The sequence below is a fragment of the Hyperolius riggenbachi genome, chromosome 4 (genome assembly GCF_040937935.1).
Source record: "Hyperolius riggenbachi isolate aHypRig1 chromosome 4, aHypRig1.pri, whole genome shotgun sequence".
In the NCBI taxonomy this organism is placed as follows: Eukaryota; Metazoa; Chordata; class Amphibia; order Anura; family Hyperoliidae; genus Hyperolius; species Hyperolius riggenbachi.
This window is the reverse complement of record NC_090649.1, coordinates 381048433-381075184: the sequence shown is the minus strand read 5'-3', so window position 1 is coordinate 381075184 and position 26752 is coordinate 381048433. Positions and strand designations below refer to the sequence as shown.

The 26752-nt window shown below is 40.4% G+C and overlaps 1 protein-coding gene across 3 annotated transcripts in view; it reads right to left on the bottom strand.

Annotated features, from left to right (window-relative positions):
- TTC27 (tetratricopeptide repeat domain 27) overlaps positions 1–26752 on the bottom strand; it is a 564428-nt gene that overhangs the window by 363335 nt on the left and 174341 nt on the right. For all 3 annotated transcript variants that reach the window (XM_068232111.1, XM_068232110.1, XM_068232112.1), the window contains 2 exons: positions 18374–18476; positions 2399–2563 (listed from right to left, as the gene is read on the bottom strand). In XM_068232111.1, the coding sequence (XP_068088212.1) occupies positions 2399–2563; positions 18374–18476 (268 nt within the window). The remainder of the gene's footprint in view (positions 1–2398; positions 2564–18373; positions 18477–26752) is intronic.

Sequence of the window (26752 nt, the reverse complement as noted above, 5' to 3'; positions counted from 1 at the left end):
CGCGAATGTAGGCATTCTGCCCTTATTGCACACAGATCTCCTGCTCCAGCAGAGCCTTCCCATATGGATCCAGGTATAAACATTTTGTGTATAGAACTTTTTCCCAGCTCCCCCCACTGGCCCAAAGCCCCACCCCCTCATTAACCTCCGGATCACCCCGGAAGCAATTAAACCACCTCAGAGTATATAGCCTCGTGTGCGTGCAGGAGGCGTTAACTGATGAAGGCGTGGATACGCCAAAACGAGTCTTGACATTTCCTGCACACAACTACCCCACAAGGACACCTCGGGTCACCACTCAATCTGGACCACTACTGCCGCTGGCCACTGCAGTTTTGAGGTTGTTCCTTCGGGGGGGGGGGGGGGACGTTTTCTACTGGGCTTTACGCCAAACCAGATGCTTGTCCTTTATTTTTATCCAGTAAGTGCACGTCTTTTTGCGCATTTTTATTCATTAAAAGTTAACACACTACGGAGCGCTCCTCCTTTTGTTTTGTTTGTTTTTTTCTCTAAAAGTGGAATTTGGTTGGTAAATTTTAAGTTTCATAAATTGCATACAAAATTTGCATACAACCTGCATCAACAGAATTATTTGCATCTCACTGACCATCCGTACTAGTGACACAACTACTTATCGGGCTTTATTCTTACAGCAGAGATATCATGTATTATATATAAATGATTGCTGTATATCTGAGTTTAAAAATATAGCGATTGCTTTGTTTATTATTTCATTTTTGTAGACTAAGCACTGCTATTACTTTCACAAACCTGAAAAAAGCATGCAGCTAATCAGTCAGATTTTTTGTCAGAAACATCTGATCGGTATGCTTGTTCATGGTCTATGGCTGAAAGTATTACAGACAGAGGATTCGCAGGACTACCAGGAACTGGTATTTTTAAACATTACATAAATATGTCAGCCTCCTTATCCCTCTCATATTGTAAAGAGAACAGAGGCGCCAAAAGAATAAAAACATATCTATATAAATAAACTTGTTTTTACAAAAAAACCGACAGTATCATGTCTACTTCGGGGCGGTGAGTCCACCACCACCTCCTGAGGAATTTTAAAACTTTTAGATATAGGTTTTTATTCTTTTGGCGCCTCTGTTCTCCTTACAATATCAGTTTCCACCCCTGGTGGAGGGGTCGAATCCCCTTTTCGTCTCCTAATCTACAGAGAGCGACATCTTAATCCTGAGTGAGGACAGGTCTAATCTTCTCACCTGCCTATACAGTGGTTGCCTATACGGTAACCCTGACTTGTGAGTATATCAATCATATACTTTTTCATTTACCCATTACCCTACTTACTACACTATATTGGGCTCTCTGTGTCCCTTCTTTTTCTTTTCCATATCCCTCTCACTTCAGGTACCCTTTAATTACTCAACTTGCCCGAAGTAAATCATCAGTGGCTAGAGGCCCACTGACAACAGCAACAGATGACCACCCACAATAATGACATTATCTGACAGATATACACAATCTAGACCGGTACAACTGTCCATACTGTTTAGGAAACAAAAGAAGTAAAGCAAGAACACTGGAGCTGCAGGAATTGTAGAAAATGGTGCCTGGAGGCTCAGTAAGTATTTTCTGCTGTGCATCTCCCCCAAAGCCCTGCACCCGTTATCCCCCTCAGGCATGACAGTTAGTTGAGACTTCCAGGTGCCTGAGTTGCAGATAACAGAGACATTGCTCGTGAGTGTGGTCCGGTGTTATTTGAGGAGCAAAAATACAGACATCAAACCAACAAACGTTGATTCCAGTGATACCTTTAATGACTAACTGTACATGGTTTATTGCAAGCTTTCGAAATGTTACGTTTCTTCTTCAGGCCTTATACAGAACTGTTTCAGAACCGTACAATAAGAAGTTTTGAATCACATTGTAGCTTTTTGTTTTTAACTTTCATTAGCTGTCCCAGTAGTGTCTTGTGGAATGTGCGGAGATCCTGTGTGAAAGACCCATGTGATTCAAAACTTCTTATTGTACGGTTCTGATCCAGTTCTGTAAAATGCCTGAACAAGAAACGTAACATTTCGAAAGCTTGCTTGCAATAAATCCTATACAGTTAGTCATTAAAGGTATCACCGGAATCAACATTTGTTGGTTTGATGTCTGCATAGGGACTTTGCTGTAATTAGTGAAAGAAGATACATGTGCAAATGGGGAATTTAAATAACACATCTGCATACTGCTTGTTGAACATTACTTCCTCAAAACTTGGATCAACTTATAGGCAAGATGACCTAACAGAGGTCTCCACGAATTACTGTTGCTCGCAGAGAAAAGGAATGAATATATGCAAAACATTAGTTCCAACTTTAAAAAAAAAAGTTTGTGCACGTCGAAAAGTCCTCAAACAAATTTAGTTAACTATTAATCTTACCTGTTAGATTTATCTTTAGCTTGGCCATGTCTCTAGCTTGATTGAGATGTTCCTTTGCCTTTTTGTATTCATAGTAATAGAGACACACATATCCACACTCTAGTTGAAGTTGTAACATTAAATCTTGAGCTCCTCTCTCAACAAACAGCAAACTAATTTTCTGAACTGAAAATGGAAAATAAAAACAGAAATGATTATTGGTTACATATTATGAGCTCTCTGCAGTTACATATTACACAGTGCTTAACCACTTCGCATCCAGACCTCGTTTCCCCCATATGGACCACAGCAGTTTTGACATTTTAGCTATGTCCCTATTTAATTAGCAATAACTTTATCCCTACTTATGACACCTAAATAAAATATATATTTTTTTCAAGACTAACTAGACTTTCCTTGAACGGCATTTTTTCCCCTCGAACAATTTTGTTTTCTATGCATTTTAACAGGAAAAAGAGGAAAAGCAATAGAAAAGAAAAAAAAAACACATTTCTCAGCTTTACCAATTCCAGTTTAAAATAAAAAGCGCTATTGAAGATAATAAAACACATATTTTGTTTGGCTATTTCTACTGTTTATAACAAAACTTAAAGTACGTTCGTCACAATTTGTGGTGAAGATTCTGAAATAATGCTGCAGTGTGTATTTTTTACTATGAACTGAGAAAATAAAAGTATTTTTAATGGTGAAAAAATCAATCTTATTGGCTCAAGGAACATATATTCTCTTTCACCAAATAGTGCTGCAGCAAATAGGGCTGGAGGTTTTTAAAAGAAGAGCACCCAATCGTGCACAGCTGTGCTTCAGTTACACAACTTATATCTACGTCCTTATGACTTAGATGAAGTCACAGACGACGTAGATATACTGTAGTGGTGGAAAAAGTGATAAAAGTTTTATTGATTACACAGTACATTACAAAAAAATTATATCCACCCAAAAATGGAGGGACAAAGCAGACCTTCAGCCTCAGGAATTTTTTTTAGATGGTTACAAATACACCCTTATTTAGAAACTGTTAAAAGGAAGTAGTGCTTTAGTTCAATGTATTTTGAAAACCATTGTTTCCTCCTCTGCAGTGGTATGTTATCTAATGGCTGTATCGGATTTTGAGCCAATATCAAGACACTGTGAGGCCCTATATCCACTAGGCGGAATTACGGCCGTTTTCCGCACATGATTTTGGATGAAGAATTACAGGCTATTGAAATAGGCTGCAACAGAATCGTGTGCGAGGGGCAAAAAATGCTGCAATTTTTGCAGCATGCATCTGAATACCCGTAGCCATGCATGACACAGCAAAAGCTATATAAATGTGAATCGGAAATGGATGCAGCACCCCAGTGGAAATTCATATCACAGTGCCAGAAATCACAACATTTAAGTCAACCAGCCCTTCATCAAGTGAGCACTTGATGAAGGTCCGGTTGACCGAAATGTTGTGCATGCTGTCACTGTGATATTAATTAAAAAGCAAAGTTTGCAATTTATCCAGGTGGAGTCACGGTTCTTTCTTTGATTGTGGTTCACATTTGGTCCATCAGGAATCTGGTTCTTACTGGTTGACTCCATGGGACACATAAGGATATATTGTGTTGCAACGTTGTGGTGTTGTTCATTCTCAAATTACAGGCATGGGTAAATACAGGTGCTACTATAGATATCCCTGCCTGTGTGGGTATATATACAGTATTTATTGCTTTGGCATTTACACAGGTGCCCTTTGATCTGCATCTAGCACATCTGGTTGCTCGGGGGGATATACAAGCCTCCTTTGGCAGCATCCATGTGCTCTCAGTTCTGGTCAGCTTCCACTATGTGCAGACCTGCTTGTTAAGTTTCAGACCATACATAAGGAATGTTGGTCACCTGGAACAAACAACAGAATTTACTTTATTCGCCAAGTGTGACCAGGGCACACCTCGAATTGTTTGTGGTACACACGGCATAAAATAGTGGAGCAGTTTAGAGAAAGTCGAGAAGGGATATAGACATACAAGTAAACAGAAATAGGGGGTTTACAGTTCAGAGATGCGGCACAGAGGCTACTGGGCAGTGGGAGTGGGACACTAGGGACATATGCATAAGAGGGTGAGCAAGTTCAGGAGTCCAGCCTGAGGGAAGAAGGAGTTTCTGTGCTTGCAGGTTCTGGTGGAGATGGTTCAGAAGGGAGGCGGTTGAAGAAGTGCCTACCGGGGTGTAAGGGGTCGTTCCCCCCACATATCCTCTCGTATAGAAAGAAGAAAAAGAAGAGGAAGAGAAAGAGAAAGAGGAGTTTTGAAGACTGAAATTTTCTTTTCTTAGGTCCAACTTTTTCAGCCATACATGGTTATGGGGAAAACAATGGCATGAACCAGTCTACATTTGGTCGTAATGCTAATGTCTTTGCTTTTCCATACTTTGTTCATGCTTACCATAAACATAACATGATAAACATAATATATGACATAAATATGTCCGTAAGTATTGTGCACTCCTTTTAATGCTAGCATATACAAATAAATATAATTAGGTGAATCTAAATCTGTTTTAAAATAAACCTTCTGAAAAACATTTCTGCAGCCAAAGAGGATCATCACTCCAAAGTGGCCGATCATTTCCTGAGCAGCTTATGACACGATAGCATGCAATAACAATTATAAATATAATAACAGAATTAACTGCAATCAGCGCTATCACATCATTACGGGAAGTACAAGCACAGTAATCCAGATATGCAATGTATCTTTTTGGTAATGTAAAAAAATATGACAAAAGAGCTTTAGGTCCAAGCGACCAGTGTTACAGTTTCCTCAGTAGTTTCAATATGGCTTTAGAAGTGATTTATAAAGAGAAAATATTATACCAGCATCAAGCATTTTTTCTTGTTTTTTATACCCAGCATTTGTTAAGCTTTTGCAGCTGCTTGGCATTGAGTGCAAATGCTTAGCAATGTCTCCTGGGAAGTCATTTACTTCTTCAGCATTACCTTTTCACCTAATTCTCCCATTACTGTGTGTGTACTTTAGAAGGATGCTACTAATCAACTTTATTTATGAACATGTGATTTAAGTCATGGTGATCCCACAAGAGCTAGCATAAGATTTAAATACAATAATATATATCTATGCATACAGTAACCCACAGGTAACCCATAATCCCTTTTTAGAGTTACAAAAGGTATACTATATTTATTACAGTGATCTAAAACTCAGCAAAGGAATTTATTAGTGCTCCAAGCATAAACTTGGAGGACCCTTGAGAGTTCTTCCTTAAATAAAATGAGATGGTAAACTAAATATACATCCACAAATAAGTCCAGGCTCACCAGTAATTTCATGGCATGTTGCCTTTATGTGCAGAATCTCTGCTGTTCCTGCAAAATGCAGAACGTATTTTAGCAGTGAAAACTCGTAAAATATACTTGCCTGGTGCTCTCACATGGATTTTATGAAGACTTCGGCTGTAATTCAAAATGTGTTAACCTAACTGTAGCTTCCTAAACTAAATATGCATGTTATTACTCTCCCAGCAGTGAAATAAAGGTGGTTTTCTTGAATATAAAGATATTTAAGGGATGTTTGTAAACACTTAAACCAACCTCACAGCAATATATTATTCTTATATACTTTTTTTTCTACCCCTTTACGTAAGCAGATCCACCACTAGACTCATTTCTATCTATCATTTCTGAATTCTGTACCCTATGTTGGTTTTAATTATTTATCAGAATGTGAAGGGATTTAATGACGTTCCAAAAAGAATCTCCGCATTAATTAAAAATAAAAAACTGAAAACTGAGACTAATATGATAATTACACACTCTTTATCTCCTCCTCCCCCGTATTTAAGGTTTGTTTCAGATCAATTGTTCATTGTGGACACCATGCTCTCTCCAGCTTTTTGGCCGGCTAGATCAGGGGTCCCCAAACCCCGGTCTGCAGGTTGTGATGAGCCAGGCCGTGTCCTTCTGACTGCACAGAGTTAGAGACGCTACAGCGTCACTACACTACACGGGATGCTGAAGAGTAGCAGAGCTGTTTGCAGCCTTTCTTACTGCTGCCACCTGGTGTCTATATTTTGTAAAACAGCATGCTTTCTATTTGTACAGACACCGGGTGGCAGCAGTGAGGATGACAGAGACGCTCAGGTTTCTTGCCAACCACAAAGTTGTGGTGGAGAAGGGAAGGGGAAAAGTGAGTGTGGGGAGGCAGAAAGGCTGGAGGTGACTCCATCAGTAGATAGGAAAGCCCAGGCAGTAACACCCTCACTTTTACCACCTGTCGCACCAAATGAATCTTGTGCTGAATGGGTGCACTGCTCCATACTCCACCACTGAACCATGGTGGGATATGGAGCAGTACTTCCCCGTCAGCAAAAAGAAAAATGTCCAAATGGTTGAGGATGATGAGGTTGGTGGTTAGAGGCTGGATGTTGCCAGGCATCACACACACATGCCCGAACCCTAGGAACAACTGCCTGATGTGGGTCCTTGGGTCAAACAATTTTGGGGACCACTGGGCTAGATGACCTGACAAAGGCACACTACTAAAATCTGGTAGTGGCAAACTGTGGTTACTCGGGGCCAAGATTGTGAGCTGGGTGCTCAGTCCTAGCCGATCAGATAGTAGTATGGCTTGTGCTATTAAGTACTACTAGCCAAATGGCATTTGGAGAGAAAGTTGGTGTGAAAATGGGGAACCTGTTAAGTCAATAGTATATGATCGGAAAAACTTTATTACCGATATTTTAACTATCGGCGTGCAACTAGCACTCAAGTCACCCGGTTGTGAAACTACAAATACCCAATCTGGGGGATCAAGGGTAGGTAGGGCACAAAGACCAATCCTAAACTGCTATTTGGGGGATGGAGGGCACAAAGACCATCTAAAATTGTCAGAGAATAAAATCTAGAGGGCCCCATAATCATTTTTGCCCAGGGCCCCATTTCATGTAAAACTGGCTCCGATTTCCCCTTTGCATTTTTGTTCAGCAAATTAGCAGTTATCTTCTAACAATTCCTTTGTCTTCTAAATCTTGCTTTAGCTTCCAGAGTTACCCTTAACTCCTACTTCTTGACATTACGGAAAGTGGAATTGCAAGCTAGAGGTGTCTTGAAAGAAAACATTTTACAAATTTTCCCTGGCTGACATCACATAGGTTAATTTTCAGATACTAAGGCCCATATGCAATTCATTTTTTCACCTGAGTTTTCACCTAGGTGATATTTTTAAATTTGTCAATAAAATGCATTTTAAGCCATCAGAATGCAAGAAAATGCTAAAAATAATTTTGATAGTACTTTTTCATTTACTTTTTGGTCCTTTTTTTAGTTGAAAAGTGCTGGAAAGTTATTTTAATTTGAAGATGAAAAATTATCTCCTAGGAGAAAAGTCAGGTGAAAAAGTGAATTGCATATGACCCTAAGTTGCTTAGAGAAGCTCATGGCTGAGTGAAAGTCCAAAATCATTAATAATACTAAAGCATGCATGAAGTGACATGACATCCTAATTAGAAATGTCTATGTTCACTTTTTATATATTTTTCCATTGCAAGGGGTAATAACACAATGGTTTGCCTGTGCAGTTGAGCTACAGCGACAAGTCTTTTGAAAATAAATTTTAGGCCAAAACACTTGCATCTTGCTGTGCAAATACTCCTGATAGCAGGATAGTGATGAAACGTTCAAAAAGTCAATTGTACCCAGGAAATGTCTTGTATTGAGCTAAGATATGTTTCACTGCATTTTGCAATCTGTTTCGGATTGCAAGCAAATTGCAAAAAGGCAAGGGCATCAGCCACCTAATTAACCACTCTGCGACCTCCTAACGCAGTATGGCAGCCGCAGAGCGACTCTCTTGTTCCTCAGTCATGCCAGGAGTAAGATTAGATGGGAGCTCGCATGAGCGCAAGCTCCCATCTGTAAACATAGTTGGCACCAGTGATCAGCCTGCCAGTACGCGATCAGAGCTGGCAGGCTGTTTTTCATAATCAATTGGGTAAAATAATTTATATAGTGCTGCGATCTAGCGCATTACTGTACAGAGGACAGCCTTGTCAATTAACTGTCCCACGGAAGGGCTTACGATCTAATCCCTGCCATAGACATATGCATATGTATGTCTAGTGTATGTAACGTAGTCTAGAGTCAATTATTTTTTTTTAAATTGCTCTTTCTGATTCTAAAGAAAAAAAAACTAAAAAAGTACCAGCAGCAATTAAATAGCACCAAAAGAAAGCTCTATTTGTGGGAAGAAACAGAGGTAAAATTAATTTGGGTGCCAAGTTGTATGGCCGAGCAATAAACAGTTAAAGTTGTAAAGTGCTGAATTGTAAAAAATGGCCTGGTCACTAGTGTTTAAAGTGGGATAATACGCTGAAAACTAAAATTTCAGTAACTACTCTTAGGTACATAAAATAAATCTGAAAGTATTCCCAAGCACTCCCTGTTTATTTTCACTGCTTATCTCTGGCTAAGGCTCAGTTCTACTTGTTAAAGGGAACCTAAACTGAGAGGGATATGGATGTTTCCTTTTAAACAATACCAGTTGCCTGACTCTCCTGCTGACCAATTTGCTGCAGTAGTATCTGGATCTCACACCTGAAACGGGCATACAGCTAATCCAGTCTGACTTCAGTCAGAGCACCTGATCTGCATGCTTGTTGAGGAGCTGTGGCTAAAAGTAATAGAGACACAGGATCAGCAGAAGAGTCAGGCAACCGGTGTTATTTTAAAAGGAAAAATCCATATCCTTCTTAGTTTAGGTTTCCTTTAACCTCTTGCCGACCGCGTCGTGCCGATGGGCGTGGCCGCGGCGGCAGCCCAAGGACCGCCTAACGCCGATTAGCGTAAAGTCCTGGGGCCAGCTAATGCAGGAGATCGCGCGCAGGTTGCACGCGCACCCCCTTCTTGGGGGCGGAGCTCTGCCCGGGAGACTGTTAGACGGCGTGATCGCCGTCTATTTACGTGTACAGCGCTGCGATCGGCAGCAGCGCTGTACTGGGGACAGCCGTGTGACACGGCTGTCCCCCTGGGATACTGGAGAGTGATTGCCTTTCATAGGCAGAAGCCTATGACAGTCGATCGCCATAATTGGCTGGCTGTGGGGAGGGAGGGAGGAACATACTTTTTTTTTATAAAAACAAGAACAAAAATATTTGTAAAAAAAAATAAAAATAAACAATCTGGGGGCAATCAGACCCCACCAACAGAGAGCTCTGTTGGTGGGGAGAAAAGGAGGGGGCAATCACTTGTGTGCTGTGTTGTGTGGCCCTGCAGCTTAGCCTTAAAGCTGCAGTGGCACATTTTACTAAAAATGGCCTGGTCACTAGGGGGGTTTAGCACTGCAGTACTCAAGAGGTTAAAAAAAAAAAGTACCCATTCAGTATGTTTTTTTGCAGCTCCACTTAGGAAGCGGATAATAATGTTAAAAAAAAAAAATAACAGATTGAATGCAGAGTCCCAACATCCAATTTTCCAGATAAATGGATGCATTGCCCATAGCCAACAATGCATCCACCTCCGTATGCAACTGCAACACTAAAACGGAATGGAGACTGAACTGTCCGCTCTGTGCTTAACGGACCCGTTGCGAGTGGGAACTGAGCCTAAACAGCAAAAGTAAACACTGCCAGCAAGAATCTCTCTGCTAATTAGCCAGAGATAAGCAAGCCTGTACTGCTCTGTGCAGTGAAAGTAAAATGATTTTACACACAGGGAATGCTTACGAATGCTTTCAAATGTTCTTTTATGCACCGGAGAGTAGGTACTGAAATTTTCATTTTTGGAGTATATTCCCACTTGAAAATTGTAGGAAGCTTTTTATACTAGTGCAATCCAATTGCAAGTCAATTTTAAACACAAGGTGAAAAATGCAATCAGCAAAAATTGCATTCTAAAATTGTAATGTACAGGTAGTCCCCGGTTAACGAACGAGATAGGGACTGTAGGTTCGTTCTTAACCTGAATCTGTTCTTAAGTCGGAACACTGTGCCATCTCTGTCCCCTGTACTTCCTCTGTGCCCCACTGTGCCTCCAGTCTCCCCCTCTGTGTCATCTCTGCCGTCTGTACCTGCTTATACAAGTTTAAAAGCCATTTTTACTTTGAATTTTTGAAAATCGATTTTCTCAAATTCCAATTTGAAATATTTTTTTTTGGCTTGTTCCCATGGAAACACTGAATCCATGCCGCTCGTATCGGCGGGTTGTTCGTAAGTCGGGCGTTCGTAAGTCGGGGACTACCTGTATTTTAGATTTTCAGTGTAAAACGGCCCAAAATGATGCATGCAAATTCACTTGTCCTTTTCCCTACCAGAGATGAGCAGGAAAATGGAAGGCACAAGACTGGGGGGCTGCAGACATCTGCGCTCTACCCCCTACTTCTGTAACATACAATACAGGTGTATTTTAATAAAGACACATTTGCGTGGAAATCAAATTAACTGTCAATGATTATCTGTCTGCTGCACAAGACACTGGAAGCTAGCTTGCACGTAATTATTGAAAAACAGCCTCCTTTTACTAGCAGCCATTTCTAATCTTTTTAACCAGAAACTGTCCCCATATTCCCCTGATGAATCTGATTGATTGATAAAGTATAATGCAGCTAAAGCCAAGGAAGAGGCATTACAGAAAGGAAAAAATATTTTAAGGCTATCTTGAGGGAAAATGTGTTTTGTACTTGCTGACCTGGAAATATGAAGTGAGTGGCAGTCACCTTAATTACTTTCTACTGGGGCTGACTGGCCGAGTTCCTTGGGATATAAACTTAAAAATAACATGGTAAGACAAGGCTGTAGGTCTTAGTGCAATTATGACGACGTCATCACCCCAAGAAGCCAACCAGAAATCCAAATAACCACAAACCTTTCAAGTGAGTTCCAGCAGACATCCAATCAGTTTGAAGTAAAAACCATCAAACTCCAGATGCCAGATAAAAAGCATGTCTTAAGGTCCATGATAAATCTACAAGCGATGCAGGAATGCTGGGGTCCATGATAAATCTACAAGCGATGCAGGAATGCTGGAACAGCAAGCTTTGCACTTGCATAGAGTAAAGGCACATAGAAACACTTGTAGCAGTTAAAGTTCTCTATCACCAGTAACTGCTAATGTTTTTCATTGCAGAGCACTGCAACCATCACAGACTACACAGTGCAGCATGCAGCTATTATAAAGTGTTTCACACTGCTCCTGTTTAACCACTTCAACCCCAAGGTTTTTACCCTAACGGACCACATCAATTTTCACCTGTCAGCGCTCCTCCATTTCATTTGCCAATAACTTTATCACTACCGGTATTTATCACAACAAAATTATCTATATTTTGGTTTTTTTTAACCACCAAATAGGCTTTCTTTGGGTGGTACATTATGCTAAGAATTATTGTATCCTAAATGCCTTTTATCAGGATTAATTAAAAAAATGGAAAAAATATTTCACAATCCAGATTTCCCCCTGGCCACCAGCCTTCCCAGTTTAAATGGTGGGTGGATAGGCGTTTTACAACAGATGGAACATTTCTTAGGGCCTTTAAAATTATATCAAAGCAAAAATTCTGTAGAGATAACCATCCTCCCCTGAGGGAGTTTTTTACGGTTACGCAAATATTTCATTATCTACATTCCCGGGACCCAGGGACCGCTACACTTCAATACCTATCCTTGGAGGTCCAATGCAAGGGCTTTCCACTCGATAAAGCCTTGTCTCTGAGCTCTACTCAATTTTCACTCAAGAAACTATGGATGCTAACTATAAGTTTCAGTTGGACTGGGAGTATGACAGTGGTATGACTATCTGAGGAGAAATGGGCTCATTGCTGTAAGACCCTCACAAAAAATAGTCTATATTATTTATCTTCTGAGACGTCTTTGAAGCTCCTTCATAGATGCTATTATACACCTGCTAGATTACACACTCATCAGCCCGCCATGTCAGACTTGTGTTTTCGTGGTTGCCAGGCAGTGGGCGACTTGTGGCATATATGGTGGGCATGTCCCCAAGGCCTAGGTTTTCTGGAATCATATATGGCGGAAAATCTGTCCAATTTTTAACATCCAGACACATATGGACCCTTCTGTTATATTACTAGGCAATAAACCCTCAAAAGTGCAGAACCCGACTCATAGGTTTATTTAGCATGTTATGGCTGTAGGAGACATCTTGCTGCCAATTAGAAATGTCCTTCTTTATTTTTTGACATGGTCTTTAGTAATTTGAATCAGATTATGCTGTCTGAACACATATTGACCAAAATAAGAGATACTATGCCAACATCTGTTGTCTCCATGGACAGACTAGCAAGACAACGCAGGATTGCCCTATGTCCTTCATTCTTTTTTAGGTCTTTCTGGCTACGAAGCCATCATACTTTAAAACGATATTCTTAGTCACCTGAAGATATATATTTCTTATTTTATATATGCTTTCTGATAAACCGTTATATGCTTGATTTCGATCACTCCGACCCTCCTACCCCCACCTCCCTTTCCCCTCCTCCTTCCTTTCCTTGTTGGGTGCAATGGCATGATGTGGAGAACACTCATGGACTCCGTTATACCCTTGCCCTTGTTTTCTCTTCCTTCCCCTCCCCAACATGATTACAATTCAAAAATTAGATCAATTCATCTAACAGAAAACATCAGCTCTGTCCACAGTCATTTTCTACAGACATGTTAATGTTCAGAAAGGGAATACAAAAACACATATGAAGAAAAGCATTTTAAAAATGGATACAGATTAGAACATTTTAACAAAACACTTCTAAACCCAGGTGTGTGAATTTTATTCCATTTATATCAGTAACCATTATTTACACTGTGTGTGTATTTTTTAACTCTTTGGGTGACTATTTTCTCCCCCTCTCCAAAAAGAGTAAACAAAGGCACCATCAGACCCCCATTTCCTTCTAATTATCTGTGTATGTAATGTGTTCCTAATGGCTGAATGCCATACATATTAGTATTGGGTAAGACTCTGAACTTCAAATATTTTCAAGTTATGGCCTATATGGGAGGTATAGATTACCCGAACAAAGAAACATCCACTAAAGATCTGTCAGGTTAATGATTAGTTAATTGAATACTGTTGCCAAGTACGTACACCATTGCTAGAGCCATATCACATTACATACTCAGACATACTGAACTCCGAATTGGAGAAGTGCAATGATTAATGTATTGCAGGTATTTTTCTCTATCACACCTGTCAAGAGGCAACGCTTGAGACTTGTAATCCAGTGCGTCATACATCTCTGCCAGACTATCCATCAGTCCTAATTTCAAGAGTAAAAGAGGTCTCTGAAGGTTTGGAAATGACGTAGTGGTACAGAGGTAGGCAACAGCTTACAGATAAAAGCTGTGATTTTTTTTATTGTGCTCTTTTGCTTTTTTTTATTTTAGATACTAGGCTATCTTCAGCAAATGTCCATCTTTCACAATTTTTTTTTAAATTGATGTAAATCAAAACAGTACAGTACAAAACAGGGGAACTGCAAAACAGGAAGTACTAATGTAGGCGCTATAACGGAAGGGACACTATCAGAAGCAAATATAATACAGAAGGCACTATAATGTAGGAAACAATCATGTTAGTACTGTATAAGAGAGAGGGCACTAACAGAAGCACTAATATGGAAGGCACTAAAGGCAGCATAATAATACAAGGGGTACTACATTACTAATGGAGACAAAATAATGCAAGGGCACTACTGGGGGTATTATAATGCAGGGGGCACTAATAGGGGAACTATAATGAACATTAACAGAAAGCATAATGAGGGGAATATTATGTTGGGCACTACAATGAAGGAAACACTATGAAGGGAATGATAATGAGCGGGGCTGTGGAGTTGGAGTAATTTTGGGCACCCGGAGTTGGAGTCGTTGATTTCATAAACTGAGGAGTCGGAGTCGGGAGTTGGAGTCGGAGTCAGATGATTTTTGTACAAAATCCACAGCCCTGTTAAGTATTAGACTAAGGAGTCAGAGTCGAGGAGTCGGAGCTATTTTGGGTACCCGGAGTCGTAGTTTCATAAACTGAGGAGTCGGAGTTGGAGTCGGAAGATTTTTGTATCGACTCCACAGCCCTGATAATGAGAGGACCATGAACTAGAGAGCAATAAAAAGGAAAGCATTACAAGGGAGTACTAGAATAAGAGGAGCATTAATGGATTGTACTATAAAAAAAAGCAACACAAACAGGAAGCTACCTCTGCAAAGATGCACGCTCCTTGTGCGATCCACCATAAGTCTCCATGAGAAACGCAGCTTTGCAGTATCCCCTATGGTGCATCCACCTCTTCCAATGCAAAGAAAGTGGAGCATGGGGAAGGTGTAATATACCTGTTGCGCACTGAATTTGCAGAATGGGCAAAACAAAAATTGGAACAGGACCCTCAGTTTACGCAGAACATTTTGTTCAGTGATGAGGCAAACTTTTATGTGAATGGTCACATTAACAAACAAAACCACCACTATTGGTCTGACACTAGCCCACATTGGATAGATCCCTCCAAGGCTGTTGGAACAAAAAAAATTGATGGTATGGTGTGGTATATAAGGTACAAAGATAGTGGGGCCATTCTTCATCAATGGAAACCTCAAGGCCACTGGTAATGCGAAATTGCTACATGATGATGTGCTTCCCTCTGTATGCACTGAAGCTGGCACGTTCCCTGAGTTTTTCCAGCAAGATGGTGCACCACCACATTATGGGTGTCAGTTCCGAGCATTCCTAGATGAACAGTTTCCTGGAAAGTGGATTGGTCGTCATGGGCCAGTTGAATGGCCCCCAAGGTCTCCCAATCTGACCCCCTTAGACTTTTATCTTTGGGGTCATCTGAAAGTAATTGTCTATGCTGTGAAGATTAAGGTGTATCCATATAAATGGCCCACCCTGTATATTAATATTTTTTTTGGGAGAAGAAAGTCATATCGTTTACAGCTGTGGCCAAGAACGTAACTAAGAAAATATTTTAATAATGTGTGTACCTAGTCACTAGTGAATAGCATATTTTATATATACAGTATATATTTATACTTGTGGTACAAGTTAATATACTTTACTGCTTTGACCAAGATATAACAAAATCCCAAAGCAACAGTAAGAATCAGCAGCAATGAGAGTGTGTCTGATGTAAACAACACAGTGCCTAAATGATGCCAGACAGTTCACTATGGAAGAGCTAATAATCTACAGATTAAGGTGCATAAAACTAATATTTTACAAAATGTTCTGTTTGAGTAAAATAAACAAGTCTTGTCCATTGTTTGTCTTATTAGTAGTGACTGTCTACTAATTTATCCAATTATATATATCCTCATAACATTATAGTTTTACGTTAAGTGTGTATTTGCTATTGTTTACTAGGTTATGAATATTTATGGTCTGATAATTGCACTTATGTATTACTTTCAAGCACTTTATCCTAAAGAAGAGGTCTGTGATCATCGAAACACATTATATTGGTGGTATGAAAATTCAATAACCTCTGATTGCACCACAGTTTTTTTTATAGGCACTGAGTGACCTTTGGATTACACTTCTTTTTTATATAAAAGTTAAGAACTGATCTTTTTTTGACTCCTGGACTAATGTTTGGCGAGGGAAGGAGGGCAGTCTGTTTGGCAGGTAGTGTTAAACATGACTCCCAAAGTAAAGGGCCCTGGAGAGAGTTTAAAGGACTAGCAGGTCACCACAATCTATTGGTGGGGTGAGGCTGGCCGAAAAAAAAATGTGGAATTGGGGCTGTAAGACTCTTTTGAATGTAGAAAATTAAGATCTTCTGTAACCTTAAAGTAATCCTGAACAAAGTAAAATTATTTAAAATAAACACATGATGTATTTGCAAATGAATATTACATACTTACCTCTCTGTCAGTCCCTCTCAGAAGTTCACCATTTTCTTCTTACAGAGAGTCCTTCCAGTTCTGACAAAATCAGAACTAAATTATATCAGTTGCTGTCAGTTATAACTGAAAGGACAACTGATGAGAAAGGTAATGTCCATGTTTCCCTATGGCTCAAGTGGGCGATATTACAGTTCCAAAGTGTGCAGACCCAGGAAGCAATTGAGGGGTAATGGCCATTTTCAAAATGGAGGAGAAAAAGATTGATGAGAAGACTACACGGGAGGTTCTTTAAAGAGAACCTGAACTGAAAATAAAAAGTCAAAATAACCATACACAGGTCATACTGATTTCCTGTGTAGTCTACTCATCAATCTCTTTCTCCTCTCCTGTGTCCTGTTTGCCCACTGTGATCAAGGGAATTCTCTGTCCTCCATTTTAAAAATGACCATTACTCCATAACCGCTTTCTGGTCAGCACACTGTTAAACTGTAATATCACCCACTTGAGCCATAGAGAAACATGGGCATTACCATGCTCATCAGTTGTAACTGACAGCTGCTGATATATAACTGACAGCAATTGGTATTTTCAGTTCTGACAAAATCTTATGAGAACTGGAAGGGATCACTGTAAGAAGAAAATGGTGAGCTTCTGAGAGAAACGGACGGTGAGGTTAGTATGTAATATTCATTTGCAGCTATGTCATGTGTTTATTTTAAATAATTTTACTCATTTCAGGTTCCCTTTAAGAATTTGAGTTCGGTTAGAATCTAGTTCTGCATAACTGTAATACTTAGCTGGTAAACCACCACTGAAATACTGGTATTGCAGGCAATGGGCCTGGTGCTGTTCTTCCTATCCTCAGGCTGGCCCTACTGAGGGGGAGGAGGAATCAGAGGAACCACATGTAAAACTTAACCTGGTAAAAGAATACTGCCCTATTCTTTTTAAGAGTGATAAGTTAATAAAATAAGAGGCCATGTAGCGAGTTGATATCTCAGCAGGAGAGGTCAAGAAAGACTGTTTTCAAATCACAGAACTCAATTATGAAATAACAGTGCTATGGTCTTTATAGATTTTTCCAGCCACATTTAAGAAAAATTCCAACTGAAGTAAATTCCATCCTAAATTACTGCAAAGATGCTGGGGAACATAAACGTGCTGTTAAGCATGTGCTATGCTACATTCGGCTCAATCTGAAAAATGTATTGCCATTTTAATAGCCTCTTGCTTTCAAAACGGATAGCTCAGGCAGACAGAATTCTGCAGCTACGCTGTCGAGACGAGAATTATGCCAACAGGAAAAACAATCAATGTATAGGATGAGCATATTCTTGGATCACTGCCAAACATTTCTCCATCTAAGAAGTGGGATACAATATAAAAGGTGAACTGTAGTAAAGACTGAAAAAAAAGAGAGAGACAGGCGAGAAAACTTGCCAAAAAATAGAAAGTATCGCAATAAATCTCAGACACTTCCTTGGACATAATTATCTTGAGCAAAAGAAAAGAATGGAAAAAAGGATGAAAGTAATTCAAGTGTAATCTATAGAACAGCCAAGTCCTCACCAAATATTGTTTTAGCAAGGCAGAGAGTGCCGTTATGATAAATGTTCTCTGCATTCTCTGTGCAGACAGAACTATGTATTCCTTACCATCCCCTCTCCTGCTCTCAGTTGTTGTGTATGGTTCATCTTCCTTAATAATCTCCCTTGTGGATTATTATACACTGTAAAGCCCTTCCATTCGTCGGCTTCATAAACTGCTCAGTTAAAGATGCTGCTAAAAAATGTACCTTGTTTTAAATTTCCTACTTTGATTGCTGCAGCTCCTCAGTACTCAGACAGATGAATATTAGTTTGAGCTGGATGCTGTGCGTATTCTTTTTAAAACCAACACACTATGGTCTTACGTGCATGTTTTGTTTTGTGTTTTTCTAACTTCAGATCGACTTTTAAGAAAAGCAACTCAGCTCTACTTGAGGCTGTGTAATGGCATCTCTAGTCATGGTTCACATCCTGGTTGCACGCCAGTCACATCACAGGCTACTCCTCTATAGCTACAGCTTGGGAGGTGCATACCTACATGACTTAATGATAAAAGAAAATATGGATTGAAGAGAGGCTTTACACATGGCCAACCTACCTTCATCAATGCTAGCTTGTGCCACAGCAAACAGCTCAGGAGATCTCTCTTCCAACAACTGCTGGTGAATGTAGACGCATCTGAGAGTCCAACAAGAAACCATCTGAAAAATAAGCAGGTCATCAAAGATATTACAAATGTAATAAAATGTACTACCGACTAAAAAACTATATACACATTATACCTCTATTAAAAAAAAAACTTGATTACTGCAGCAGTCTGTGTTGCACCTTCATTAGTGAATGAGTGATAATCAAGGATGAAACTGGAAATAATTACAATGATCATTGACTGCAGAGGTTAGTATTAGGCCTCGTTCACATCAGGGCCGTTTCTGTGCGCTTTTCACAGCGCACTGCCCTGTGCGTTCAGCAAGGTATTGATTTTTCCATGTAACTAAATGTAGCTGGTTCACATCTATGCGCTGCGCTGAGCAGCGTTACAGAAACGTAGTGTTGCAGGCATTTCTGTGCGTTGAGCTGGAAAGCGCACAGCAATGCAAGTGAATGGGTCCGCTTTTTTAGCGCATAGAAGCGCGTACAAGCGCATAGAAGCGCATGCGTTTTTTACCCCTAATTGGAGAAAAAAATACATTTACATACAAAAACAAAGTTTTATTGACAACTGCTGCTGCTACAGTAAGCAAAACGTGCTTTAAAGAAGCGCAGCGCAACGCACAGAAACGCGGACGAAAGCGCGCACAAGCGCATGCGTTTTTTACCCTGCGCTTTAACACGTTTTTCAGCGCAGCAGATGTGAACGAGGCCTTAGGGTCAAGTTAAGATTAGCCTAAACTACATATTTTGATAGTTTGGATGGTAAGTTAGTTTTAGGGATCTTTTAGAGGGTTAAGATGACATAAAAGGCTAAAAAGGTAAGGGATGGTGTTAGTTTAGGCATAAGGTTCTAGTTCAGGCATGGGCAAACTTGGCCCTCCAGCTGTTAAGGAACTACAAATCCCACAATGCATTTGCCTTTATGAGTCATGACTGTGGCTGTCAGACTCTTGCAATGCATTGTGGGACTTGTAGTTCCTCAACAGCTGGAGAGCCAAGTTTGCCCATGCCTGTTCTAGTTCATGCCAATAGGAAGTAAGGAATGGGGTGGAATGTTAATGTTACAAAAAAGTGAACCTGAAGTGAATATAGAAGAAGGAAGGAAGAACACAAAGTACCCAAGCAAAATAACACCCCTGTTGCATGTATGCAATTTTTTGTAGTTTGGATTTGAACATTACGTGTCATAATAATAGAAATGATACTGTATCATATCTGGCTTCCATTTTATATGCACTGCAATAATCCTTTAAATTCCAATTGAATTGAGACCCATGTATTTGATTTAGATCGCTTCCTCCTAAACTCTAGATAGCACCAAGAAGCAGCACCGGACTCAAAGAGCTATTCAGAGAAAACATAAATGGCTGTGAGTTAAAACAAGCACTTGTACAGGTTTAACATCACTAAAACTAATTATCTACAAACCACATGTATACCGGTATATTAATATTATCCATGCTTCTCACGTCTCACAAAAGCTATGACAGGCAAAGAGGCTTTTCCCCAAGTTCACAGAGCAATAACTCTCCCCACAACTAAACAGGGATTGTTTCAAAACTAAGCAAGGCAGGAATTATTTTCCTTTTATCTTTTGCAAAAGCTACTTTTTTTTTTTTACAAAACATTTTTTATGAATAATTATTTTAAATGATGTTATATTAAATGCATATAAAAAAGTAAATAAACTGAGGTTCAAAATGTACTTGCTGTGCAGGTATGACTTCCAAAATAGTGCCAGGTTGGAATACTTAAAAAAAAAAAAAAAGAGAGAGAGAAAGAAAAAACTTAAACTGTTTCTATAATGCCTTTTTCACAATTTGCCCTGTTTAAATAAGAAATCACGATCCAGAGAATTCCAGCTGCCACACTACAAAGCCCAACATTGACAAAAATGCAATTTACACTTTAAACAGCTCAAAATCTTTTATATTCCTTGGAACATTCCCTTTCTTTTATTATTTTTAGATTACCCCAAGGCCACAGAGTCAAGAACAGAAAATTAAAGTAGTATAAAAGGCTCTATCTGAGCAGACAATCATTTGTATTCTTACCGAGTCTTCAAGGGCAGCAGACAGGAGAATTTAAGTTTGAAGTGAAAATCACAAAATTACAAGCTGACATACTTTACTTAAAGCAGGTCAATACGCATAAGAGCTTTGTGATAGCGCAATCATATTACATGTACCTATGTTATCCTTTAGATATTGCGTGCTATCAAGTGACAAGCATCAGGGTGTTTGCATGATGACCTATCCAGCTTATACTAATCCTGCCAAAGATTCTGTATCCCTTTATTATTTTGCTCCAGGGAGCACGCAGCTAGCAGCGACTGCTTAAGATAAAACAGAACTTATAGGACCACTATCGCGAAAAAAGTAGGCTGTGAAAACCTGACAGAACTGAAAGTTTTTGAACCAGTCCATCTCCTCATGGGGGAATCTGTGGGTATTCTTTGTTTTCAAGAGCATTTCCTGCACAGCAGTTGGAAGTCTAACTGACAAATAGTGTGCAAGTTAGTAGTGAGGCTGGCTGGTATCTTACTATTTTGGCAGTTAGACTGGGTTAAGGAAATGCTGTTGAAAACAAAGAAAACCCTGAGAATACCCAATGAGGAGATGGACTAGCCCAAAACCTGTCGGTTATGTCAGATTTTAACTGCCAACTTTTTCGCGTTAGTGGTCCTTTAAATATAAGGGACGTCCAGAAGGTAGCAGCTGTTTGCTGATATTCTTTCTGTCAAATTTAACTTGCATCCCTCAGGTTAACCTCTTCTCTCCCTGCAACGCTTGTCATGTGACTTCAGAATGCCACTGTTTGTTCAGCAACATAAACATGAAACAACCCGGGGGGCGTGGCTTGACGCCGATGAAGATGGCCGCTTAATTCAGAGCTCCCGTGCCTGATCCACCAAAATCTGCGGATAAAAGCCCTATCACCGTCCCATACCGGCTATGAGAAACTCCCGCAAAGCCCAGGATACACCGGTGCACCCCAAGTCGCAACAAGTGCCGACAGGAAAGACCGTTCCGGAGCTGTTCCGAACCCTGCGCAGCAACACCCAGACACCTAAGATGGCGCCAACGAAGGAGGTACCGCAACCCGTTCCCCTTCAGACCGTGGCTCCCAGGCATCCTCCCCGCACACGGATAAGCCTTCGACAGTGGCAGACATCCGCGCCATGGGGGAAGAAAAGAAACCTTCCACTCAGTAATTGCGGAAGTTCGCAGTGACATGGCGGCATTTAACACGAGGCTGAAGTCACTGGAGGCGGACACAGAAAAGACTACACAGCTCTCCAGACTCCAACAGGCCTCGGAGAAACAGGCAGTACGGCTACTAGACCACGCTAGCCACCTGGAAGATCTGGATAATCGGGGAAGGAGATGCAACATTCGCCTAAAAGATATGCCTGAATCTGTTACTCATGAGCAGATACCACAGGCCCTCTCGGCAGTTTTTAATAATCTCCTAAATAAACCTAAAGACTCTCCAATAGACTTCGTACGTGCTCACAGAGCACTAAGGCCCAGCGCAGCTGAATCCAGCCAACCTCGAAACATAATATGCTGCCTAGCTTCCTTTCAACTGAAAGAAGACATTATGCGTGCTGCGAGATCACAAGACGCCATTTTATTTAATGATCACCCAGTACATTTATACCAGGATCTATCAATTACTCTCGCCAAACGCAGGGCTTTAAAACCCCTGTTACAAGCTCTCAGAAACAAAGGCCTTAGCTACCGATGGCGATTTCCATTCACGCACTCTGTTCTACATGGAGGTAAAATGTTCTTTCTCCGAGACGCTGCGGGTGTTCACGATTTCTGTCGAGATCTGGATTTACCAACAATTGATATTCCAGTCTGGGATGATCCTCCTTTTGGGCAACCTTTTAAATCTAATGGGACTCGGGAAAAAAGTTCAAAAGAGCTGACTGACACAGAAAACACTCGCCATAGATCTCCGCATAAGAGCCCTGCTTCCTAGAGGGATCCTAATACACCTGAATACAACTCTGAGGCCTCTGATGGTGAATGATTGTGACTGTATGATGGCCATATCTACAATTTGGGTGGTATCAGAGAGTCCCCTAATCCTCCCCATTCTGTTTACTATTATTTCCCGTTTTCTAGCTTTTGTAACCTTTTGGAAAAGATTGAAAACTGACTTTTAGTTAGCAATATCTACGCTAGATAAGTGCAGACTCATACTTTTAATGGGCGGAAAAGAGACTCACACGAACACAGCTTACATAGGATAATCACTGTTCTCCACATGTTTTAGACCAAACTGGTAGTGAATGCTTCTGGGGGTCTTGGTCCTAATGGACTTCACAGTTATACAGAGTCCCTACCTAGAATAATATATCAGTCAATTTTAGTAATTGATAGGGATTGGGAGGATGGTGATTTAGATTGGTTATAATTTTTTCTTCTAACCTGGGGCCAGGTGATATCCTGGGCAAGAAATGTTAATACTTATACCTAATTGTCTTCTCATATTTGTTTGCAATATAAAAGGTAACTATGGGATGATGTTAGTGAAATATGTACAAGGAAGGTGGTGGCAATGATGGGACATTTTCTCTAAATTTAGTGGTAAATACACAACTGTTCTGTGCCTACATCTTCTGTGTGCATCTTCTACTACCCTCACTCAGTGAGTTATTCATCACTGAACTTTCTGACCACACAGAGTTAGTGGATGCGACCCACCTTGTCGTATCCACGTGGTTCAATATATTGGATTACACTATATTACTCTTCAAACCGGTCTGACCAGCGTCAGACTCTCTTTCTTTTCTGCTCTTCCTTTCTGACTCTACTTTTCCTTCTTTTCTATCTCTCTCTGCCTACTATATTGCTGGGGCTTTGCTCCAATTGGATGACATCCTCAGTGGGCTTAAAAATGTCAAGTATACTAAACACTGATACAAGGTTGAATTCGCACACTTCCACTAAAACATGGAAGGTTGTGTCTTTAAATGTTAATGGTATGAATACGCCAGAAAAGAGCTCTATGATATTTGATTTTTTTGAGACAAGAGAAAACTCAGTTTGCCTTTCTCCAGGAGACCCACCTCAGGTCACAGCATATCCCAACTAAATTTGATTGTAGATTTCCTCTAGCTTTTCATGCTACATCATCTACGACTAGAACTAAAGGTGTATCTATTTTTATACACAGGGAGATTCCCTTTGAAGTAGAGGAAATTGATCAAGACACAGAAGGAAGAAGTCTCTTTGTGAGAGGCAGGATTGGGGAATACAAAATTACTTTGGCGTCTTTATACGCTCCAAATAAATCACAACCTTCCTTTTTTGTATCCGCTTTATCAAAACTTTTGGGTTTTACTGAGGGTATATTAATATGTGGAGGTGACTTCAATGTGCCGCTTAACCCCTTACTAGACTGCTCCAATGGTTCCTCCGCTTTATCATATAAGGCGTTGAGGATTATTAAATCCCAACTGCAAAAACTGACGCTTATGGACCCCTGGCAGGTTTCACACCCCAAGGAAAAAGATTTTACCCATTTCTCTCCCATTCACAACAAATACACAAGGATAGATTACCTACTAGTATCCCAAAGGGACCTGTCTGCTGTCATAGATTCTGCAATTGGCATTCAATCTTTTTCAGATCATGCACCAATCTCTATAACCTTGCAGTTACCCGACAAGATCACGAAAGCATGGTGCTGGAGACTTAAGCCACATATCTTATCGGACAAATCGAGAATCTCTGAGACTTCTGAAGTGATCAATGATTACTTTGTCAGAAACAATCAAGCTGATATTGCTAAATTGACCATCTGGGAAGCGCATAAACCGGTACTTAGGGGACACTTTATAAGATGGGGAGCAAAATTGAAAAAAGGGAGGAGGGTATCAAAACACTATCAGTCACTATCCTGTGGCTCGAGCAACAGCACAAACAATCCTTAGCTAAACAAACTCTAGCAGAATTAACCTCAACTAGAATTAAACTACACAATCTACTAAACACTGAGGCCAAAAGAAAGATTATGGCAGGAAAGCGTATATTCTACGAGATGGGCAATAAAAGCGGGAAATACTTGGCAAAAGCACTACGTAAACAATGGTACCACTCTCACATTGCCTCAGTTATAAACAAGCAACAGGAAAAAGTAGCCAAATCTGAAGATATTGTAGAAGAGTTTAAACAATACTACAATACTTTATACAATCTAACTCCCCAGTCATCTGACCCTCAATCCCAAAGTAGGAGAAACAGCAAAATATCCCAATTTCTCACAGAACACTCCAAGCCCCTAACTCTATCCCAATCAGACAGAGAGGATTTGGAAGCACCAATTGCAACTGACGAATTTATACTAGCAGTCAAAGCTCTCAAAACAGGTAAAGCGCCTGGTCCTGATGGCCTAACAGCCCAATACTACAAGACTTTCAGTTCACTGCTGGCACCCGCCTTTGTTGAGGCTTTCAATAAAATTTCTCATGGCATGGTCCCATCCTCTTAGTTCCTAGAAGCGTATGTATCGGTGATCCCAAAACCAGGAAAGGACCCACAACTTTGCACCAATTATAGACCAATCTCCCTATTAAACCTGGATGCTAAAATATTAGCTAAAATAATCGCAAATCGGCTTCTCCCCCACATAGACCGACATGTACATCGGGGTTTGTGCCAGGAAGGGAGGCCAAGGACAATGTCATGAGAACAATAGGCGTGATGTCTTATGCCAGGAAGCACTCGCTCCGGGCTTTCATTTTATCTACTGATGCCGAAAAGGCATTCGACAGGGTGGCGTGGGACTATATACACACCACCCTGTCACACCTTGGCCTGGGAGCCTCCATGAGACAGTGGATTGGCCTCCTTTACTCTAACCCCTCTGCTAGGGTGAAGGCCAACGGAGTACTATCCAATCCTTTCCAAATCACAAATGGAACCAGACAGGGGTGTCCACTTTCTCCTTTGATATATATCCTGACCCTGGAACCCTTTTTAAATGCAGTACGATCAGACAGAAACATTAAGGGAATCTGGACAGGTTCTGCTTATCAAGTAGTAGAGGCATTTGCAGATGATCTTTTTTACCTACAGGACCCCATTATATCAATCCCCAATCCCATGCGTAAATTTGAGGAATTCGGTGATCTGTCCAATTTAAAAATAAATTTTCACAAGTCTCAGGCACTTAACATATCTTTAAACCATGCGACAACCCAACTATGCAGAACCTCCTTCCCTTTTTCCTGGCCTAATTCATCTTTAAAATATCTGGGGATCAACATCACCTCTAACCTAAATTACCTTTTCACAGCAAACTTCGAACAGATTGCCAACACCCTTAACACAGACTTATTAAAATGGGGACAACAGAAGAGCTTAACATGGTTCGGCAGAATGGCCTCGATTAAAATGAACTTGCTGCCCAGAATTTTATATATTAGTCAGTATTTGCCCATAGATCTTCCTGCACGGTTTTTGAAGACTTGCCAAACTTACATTAATCGCTTCATTTGGGGTCATAAACCCCCCCGAATTAGGCGAACTACCCTCTCCATACCTAAAGACTTGGGAGGAGTTGGACTCCCTGATTTGACTATATATCACCTGGCCTCCCAATTGTGTAGGGTGGTTGAGTGGGCAAACGTGACTTCTCCCAAACAATGGGTGATAATTGAGCAAGAAACAGCCAATTGTGCTGCTAGCACACTGGGTTGGACGGATACCACTCAGAGCCAAAGAAAATCCTGGCAAAACCCTATCATGATGGCCACAATACGCTCCATGCGACGCTCTCTTCCTAATGCTGGCTTGGCTACCTTTCCGGGTAAACTAACACCTTTAAGAGACAACCCATCTTTCACCCCATACGCTGACATACCTTTTTTGAAAGAATGGATCCCAAATAGATGTCCGAGAGTAATGGATTTTATTTCTCAAGGGGTAGTAAAATCATTTACAGAAATGGCCCAATTGTGCCCAGAAACTCCACTCGCACAATGGCAATATTTTCAAATTCGTCATTACCTTTCTACTGTGAAAGATAAGTTTAATTGGAATAAGCCCCTTTCCTCTTTTGAGAATCTAATCTTGAGTAGTGGCCCTCACAAACATCTAGTATCTCAGTTATACCAAATGCTGATTCTAACGACAGTCCCAGAAAAAATTAAATATCAGGAAGAATGGGAGAGAGATTTGGGTACATCTATAGAGGAGGAACAATGGCAAAAAATCCTTACAATCAACCACAAGGGAACATTGAATGTGAACACACAAGAATCAGGCTTTAAAATATTGTCTCGCTGGTACAGAACCCCAGTAGT